Genomic DNA, 6,372 nt, shown 5'->3' with positions numbered 1-6,372 from the left:
TGGAGCCATTGTAGGTTAAGATGAGATAGGTGCGTAAAGTTGGTGGGGTGCGCCGCTCGCTTGTACGCGCCGCTCGCTTGTAAAACACGTTAGCGGTAAGCACAAACTGTTCAACACCGTGGGTGAAATTGGACGATTGTTAGAACAATGACTACGGCATGCTTTGTTTGAGTATTCACCTGTGTTCAGGAGAAGGACAAACCTTCGGCTCGCATCTCGCTGCCAAAGACCCTATACATAGAACACAAGGCCATTGTCGTTGTACATGACTATCAAAAACGCAGTACACAATGTCACAACATGCCTAATTGTGCAAACCATCCGAACCTTCTCTCCACACGATCGGATTTTTGCTATACTGCTAACCATGGTGCCCAAAACACGATCAAAAACCGCTCAAACTGGGCCCTCAAGTGCCCCAGCTCCCAAAAAGCCAACTAGGACAGCGAAACCCTCATCCAAACCGTCCAAACCAGACCCATCAAAGACCAAACCCGGGCCCACAAAGGTAACCAAATGCCCCGCCAAAAAGCGCTTCAGAAACGTTCCCCAAGGCGCCGGCGGCACCTTCGCCCTCAGGTTTCCAACCGTGATAGGCACCACAGCCTGCAACACCTGCCTTGGGCTGTACGTTCCGCTGACCACTAATAAATGCTTCGTCGCACACTTTAATATCGAGCCGCAGCCTGACGATGGCGGCGATCGTGAGCAAGAGCTGGACGACTACGAGGTAGGAGCCGCGTGCTATCGCGCGGTGGTGAGTATCACGAAGGAGTTTTTGAATGATGCGCAGTGGAAGGGGTGCTGGGGGCCCCTGACGAAGGATATGCGGAAAGGGTTGCGGATGGTGTGCCCGCATGCAGGGCTCGCAGACACAACGCATGTTGGGGATGCGGTGGCGGAGGGGGTGACGGAGTTTTTTGGGATGACGCAGAGAAGGAGGGGAGAGGGGGAGCTGGTGCCGAGAAGCGTGGAAAATATGCTGGTGAGGTATACGCAGGGGAAGGCGCCCCAGGTTATTTTTCCCAGTGCGGAGGAACTACGGAATGAATGGACAGCGAGAGATGAAGCTGAAAACGGGATTTTCGAGACGGCCGGGCTCTTTGATGATGGAAGGGTCAAGAAAGGGGGTGATGATAGGAATGAGCCTGAGACGGAGGGACCGTTTAAAGCGCGAGGTACCAGGTGAAAATAAATTATTGTCCAAGTCGGTGTCAAACGGGGTTGTCAATGTTGTTGGCGATGGTAGATGGAGATTGCCATCGCAGATGGAGCCGTGGTTATAAAGACTACATAGAACCGGTGACGCAACTCATCGTGCGCCGAGTACATAGATGACAAGCATGAGTATTGGAGGTTCACCGGCGCAGCTATTGAGGAAAGGTCAGCAAATCTTCTAGCAATAGCACACTGCAAATCAACGATAATCCTTCGAGGCTCAGACTTGCCTTTTGTCAGAGATCAGCGATACCGCGGGCTTACAGAGTACATGGAGTGTAGAAGTACAAGCAGTGTCCGGATATCTCCCCCATTTGGCCCAACTACATCTAATCATAGCCACCTCAGATAATGGTAAGATAAATTCGACTTACCAGATTCGCGCTCAGGTTCATCCAACTCCTAGGTCAACACCTGCGTTCCCTTCGTCTTGCCAGTCTCCATTTTAGCGGTTCTTGAGCCAAATTGGATGGCGCGCTTTTTCTCCGCTGCCACACCCTTCATACCAAGATGCCATGCGAGCATCCTCAGTACCCGCTTCCCAGGCTCTAAAAGCGTGCCCGGGTATTCCGAGTCTTTGTCTTGTGGTACGGCGAAGTCGCACTTCGAGGTAACAGGTAGACAAAGTACGAAGGAGATGAACGCCTCATCTAGATAAGGAAAGCGGACTTCTTTTCCTGAGTCGCTGATGACTCGGTCATCGCGCCCAAGGTTGCGCTTTCCGATGCGGTCGAAGTCGAGGCTCAGCTCGCTTAACAAGCCCTCGTACCCTTCGCGAGCAAACGCGACTGCGTGGCGCCCATAACCACCAAAAAGCTCATCGGCGCCGAGGCCAGACAGCAGCACGTGAGCGGGAGTGCTGTATGGTGCGGTCGTGCCCTGCACGTCGCGTACAACGCCAGATCCACGTGACGCGAAGTACAGTGCATAGGAGATGGACAGATCCATCTCGGTGTTGTGTGGATGCATTAGGGCCATAACTTCGGTTCGGTGGGCTAGAGTCTGGCTGTAGGGAACATTGACTTCCACGAAGCGCCAGGTGCGACCGGGGCAGACCCGGATTAGCTCGGCGTGTGATGCTCTACCTGTGATCCGATCCGGACAGAGCTCATACGGCGACTCGTTTGGTTCGAGTTTGTTGTGGACGCGAGGGTTCTCAAAAGCTACATTCAGTAGATCGATGCCTTGTTCGAGAGGGATAAATTCGTGAGCCAATCTTGCTAACAGGGCGCAATCAAGACCTCCCGAGAATAGTATCGCGACTCTGGCTTCGTCTAATGACTGATGTCCACCTTGCGCTAAGTCTCTTGCTTCTCTTACGTGCTGCACTCGCAGCGTAAGCGAGCTGTTGAGAGATGCTTGTAGCTGGTTGACAGTTTGAAGGGTTGGGCGAACACCAAAGCCTGAAGTAGGTATTGTGTGGTTCATTCGAGGAAACGGAACATTCTGAGAGCCTTAGCACAAACTTGGCCAGAAGGGACTTACCTACAAAGTGAAGCTGGCCGACGTGAGTGCACTGACGACAGTGAGGTATATGCGAAGTGGGAAGTGGACCTTCAGCTGGCAGTTGCGAGAGGTCAACGACGCGTATGCCATCAGCTTCTACCTCGACCCAGTCCTCGCCTGTGGAATTGTCGCAGACGCTAGAGATGATCAATTCGTCGCCCGAGCTATGTTTTTTGAGGAGTGAGCGTCGTCCGAGACAGTCGCGGCCATAGTACAAGTACTTGTTTCTCGCATCATAAAACACAAAAGCATACGGTCCTCCAATGGAGAACAGCGTCCTGATAGTCTGATCCTGCGCAAGCCCTCTTTCTCCGCTAGTGCTTGCTGTGCATGCCTGAAGGAGGTTCTGGAAGACGAGCTGCGAGTCGCTGCCGGTAACAGGCTGGCCCGCATACTTCCAAGCCTCGCCATTCCAGCAGAGTGCCGAGCCCGATGCCTCGTCAATCAGAGGTTGTTCGGCGACAGCAGTGCCTCTCAGCGAGAGCACTGTCGAGACGAAGGTAGCTTCATAGTGGACGTCGTCATCAGCGTGCACGCGCACCTGATGGGTGCCGAAGCTGTCCGGGCCGCGGTTGCTTAGCAGGCGAGCAGTGCCCGTGTCTGGCGAGACACAACGGGCGCGGCAAAGCGAGAAGAAGATGCCGCACATGACCGGGGAAGGAATTGGCGATGCAGGGCTTGGTGTTGAGGCTGTCGAGTGGCGGCCCTAGCGCTAGTGGGGGCGGGTGGCGGAGGTTCCAAACGCCGACGGACGCCAGCACGCGGCAGCTCATGTGCTGAGTGACAGCGCAGCATCCCCAGCCAGACACTCAGCAAGAAGCCCTTTGGCCGAGCGCACATCCTTTCGCAGCCTTATCACAAGTCCATGGACGGCTCATAAACCCGCACCGCCGTCCCCGCTCACGCAGCCGACCGCCGGTTCATGTCTTCCACCGACCAAGCGCCGCACCTCGATGAAGCTCACGAAAGCGCCCGCGAGCAGAAGCTAGGAGAGAGTCCGGCGCAGGAGGCGAAAGAGACTTCTTTTCTGGCAAAGACAGAGAAAGAAGCGCCTAATGCGCCCACGAGCGAGGAACCAGTGAAGGAGGGAGAAAGCAACGATGCGGGGCAGGCACCAGCATCAGCACCAAATGCGGGGGTCGTAGGAGAGCCCGACAGGGAGAGAGGGAAGGAGCAGACTGAGGAGGCGAGACCGGATACAGAGCCTGCGAACGTGTCTACCGGTGTCGCTGAGGGCGATGCAAAACCGCAGTCAGGCGCCCCGGAAGAGGCGCCCTCCAGCGACAAGCCAGACGAGGCCCCGCGAGCCCCTACACCTCCCCCTGGATCAGAGAAGGCTGCTGGGAAAGCACCTGTTCGCTCGCCGTCGCCGCCTCCGCCCCCACCGAAAGACGACAAATACCTGTCTACGAGCAATGTACCCAGCCGTACCACGTCGCCCATATCGCAACCGAACCTCAGCAGGAGAACTTCGGAAGATGCAGATGCCGCCGCATATGCTGCAAAGCATGATGGTGCCGAGGACGCTGTCGACGACTCGCAGTCCGAGATCCAAAGCATCATGGATCAGTTCGCCGAAGGACACGGGGGACCTGGCGAAGAAGAGATCATGTCGCCACGCTTGGAAATAGCTCAGCCCATGTTCGATGCACCCATAGCGCACCCTCCGCGGCATTCAAGCTTGGCCTCCAACGAAAAGCCTCTGCCTATTCCAAACGACAGCCCGTCCCCTGAGCAGGCTCTGAGATCTCCTCCCCTGCGCACGTCTTCTCTATATCGCGTTGGGACCAACACCTCTCTTAATGAAGTTTCTTCGCCCAGTGCCCATGCGGCATCGTTCCAAGCACCCGCGCCTCCGCCTGATCCTGAGCCAGACCTACCCTTTGACTTTCATCGATTCCTCGAGCAGCTGCGACACCGGACCGCTGACCCAGTCGCAAAGTTTTTGCGATCCTTTCTGCTCGAGTTTGCCAAGAAACAATGGATGGTGCATGAGCAAGTGAAGATCATTGGCGACTTTTTGGAGTTCATTAGCAAGAAGATGGCACAGTGTGAGGTATGGCGCACTGTGTCTGACGCCGAGTTCGACAACGCACGAGAAGGCATGGAAAAGCTTGTCATGAACAGGCTCTACTCACAGACGTTCTCTCCTGCGATCCCGCCGCCCGAACCCGTGAACCCTTCTAGGAGTCGAAGGAGACAGGAACCACCAGGTCCCGGCAGGAGAGGACAGCACCAGGAAGACGTCGAACGCGATCAAGTCCTCGCCCAGAAAGTCCGAATATACGGCTGGGTAAGTGAAGAGCATCTTGACATACAGCCCGTCGGCGACAAGGGCAAGAAATTCCTGCATCTTGCGCAGCAAGAACTGCTGAAGATCAAGAGCTATCGAGCACCAAGAGACAAGGTCATTTGCATCCTCAACTGCTGCAAGGTGATATTCGGCTACTTACGAACGGCCACCAAAGCAGACCAATCTGCCGACGCATTCGTGCCACTGCTTATTTATACAGTGTTACATGCGAACCCGGACCATCTAGTGTCCAATTTGCAGTATATTCTTCGCTTCAGAAACCAAGATAAACTGGGCGGAGAAGCCGGGTACTATATATCATCCCTGATGGGAGCCATACAGTTCATCGAAGGCCTCGATAAAACGTCGCTTACGGTAACGGACGAAGAGTTTGAGAAGAACGTTGAAGCTGCTGTATCTGCCATCGCGGAGCGACACAACGCAGAGACCGCCACGCCTGACCCTACCGAGAACCCTCCGCACATGCGTCCACCCACAACTCCTGGCCACCGGCGGATGCCCTCGCCGCACTCCTTACATCTGTCAGAGAAATCGACGCCATCTCGACCCGAAGTCACAACGCGGAATTCACTAGACGCAGAGCAGGCTGGACCTCGACGCTCAACAAGCACCCGCACAAGCAAGAACGAGAGCGACCCACCCGAAGAGGAAAATGCGGCCGTCGCAGGGCTTCTCCGCACAATACAACGTCCACTGAGTACTATTGGCCGCATATTTTCCGATAACGATACCACGACGTCTTCATCAGGACCTGCTTCCACTCCCCAGCCAGGGAATACGCCGCGATTGACGCCACAGCCTCCCCGAGGCTCCGCAGACCACCCCGCCAACGTTCCGCCAGAGCACTTCAACGAGAAGCAACGGCGGTCCGCAGAGGAAGAACAGTATCGGCAACGACTCTCTGCTGAAGACGCCGCTGCAAGACAAGCGTCTGCCGAGGCAGAAGAAGCAAGGAGGATACAACGGCAGGAACATAGTGTCGTGGTCGAGACGCTTGCTGGCATGTTCCCGCAGCTGGACCGAGACGTCATCGACGACGTCGTGCGGATGAAGGAGGGACGGTATGTTGCACCCATTTGAGTCCTCAGACCAGTACTAACGAAAGCAGGGTCGGCTTGGCCGTGGATGCGTGCCTGGCCCTTGCAAATCCGTAGAACGGTATATCGGCCGTGTTTCTTCATCAAGAGGGGTCTTGCATGCAGCGTTACTGTGTAGTGAGTTATGTTTGGAAGCGGTCCATAACGTGTTTTACAAGCGAGCGGCGCGTACAAGCGAGCGGCGCACCCCACCAACTTTGCGCACCTCTGCAGATGTATATCTTAACAACCGTGTAG

The 6,372-nt window shown here is 55.5% G+C and overlaps 3 protein-coding genes across 3 annotated transcripts; 2 read left to right on the top strand and 1 right to left on the bottom strand.

Moving 5' to 3' along the window:
* CC84DRAFT_459316 (uncharacterized protein) lies at window positions 1-1,405 on the top strand. The gene has a single exon (XM_018186362.1). It carries the CDS (start codon window positions 266-268, stop codon window positions 1,187-1,189), a length of 924 nt encoding a protein of 307 aa, XP_018040372.1. The 5' UTR covers window positions 1-265; the 3' UTR covers window positions 1,190-1,405.
* CC84DRAFT_1255918 (asparagine synthetase domain-containing protein 1) lies at window positions 1,273-3,392 on the bottom strand. The gene is made up of 3 exons (XM_018184583.1): window positions 2,708-3,392; window positions 1,593-2,664; window positions 1,273-1,370 (listed from the first exon to the last, which is right to left on the bottom strand). Exons 1-2 carry the CDS (start codon window positions 3,371-3,373, stop codon window positions 1,621-1,623), a joined length of 1,710 nt encoding a protein of 569 aa, XP_018040371.1. The 5' UTR covers window positions 3,374-3,392; the 3' UTR covers window positions 1,273-1,370; window positions 1,593-1,620.
* CC84DRAFT_459319 (uncharacterized protein) lies at window positions 3,392-6,239 on the top strand. The gene is made up of 2 exons (XM_018186363.1): window positions 3,392-6,099; window positions 6,147-6,239. The coding sequence occupies exons 1-2, from the start codon at window positions 3,647-3,649 to the stop codon at window positions 6,190-6,192; spliced, it is 2,499 nt and encodes an 832-aa protein (XP_018040370.1). The 5' UTR covers window positions 3,392-3,646; the 3' UTR covers window positions 6,193-6,239.
* Window positions 6,240-6,372: the final 133 nt, after the last annotated feature.

The sequence above is a fragment of the Paraphaeosphaeria sporulosa genome (genome assembly GCF_001642045.1).
Source record: "Paraphaeosphaeria sporulosa strain AP3s5-JAC2a unplaced genomic scaffold CC84scaffold_2, whole genome shotgun sequence".
NCBI lineage: Eukaryota > Fungi > Ascomycota > Dothideomycetes > Pleosporales > Didymosphaeriaceae > Paraphaeosphaeria > Paraphaeosphaeria sporulosa.
The sequence above is the reverse complement of the archived record's forward strand: the minus strand, read 5'-3'. Positions and strand labels throughout refer to the sequence as shown.

Excerpts from the sequence above, each read along its gene's own strand:
- CC84DRAFT_459319 (XM_018186363.1), top strand. The coding sequence starts at position 3,647 with ATGTCTTCCACCGACCAAGCGCCGCACCTCGATGAAGCTCACGAAAGC. Across the intron at positions 6,100-6,146 it reads GTGCGGATGAAGGAGGGACG|GGTCGGCTTGGCCGTGGATG; the intron begins GTATGTTGCACC and ends TAACGAAAGCAG.
- CC84DRAFT_459316 (XM_018186362.1), top strand. The coding sequence starts at position 266 with ATGACTATCAAAAACGCAGTACACAATGTCACAACATGCCTAATTGTG.
- CC84DRAFT_1255918 (XM_018184583.1), bottom strand. The coding sequence starts at position 3,373 with ATGTGCGGCATCTTCTTCTCGCTTTGCCGCGCCCGTTGTGTCTCGCCA. Across the intron at positions 2,665-2,707 it reads ACGTCGGCCAGCTTCACTTT|AATGTTCCGTTTCCTCGAAT; the intron begins GTAGGTAAGTCC and ends TAAGGCTCTCAG.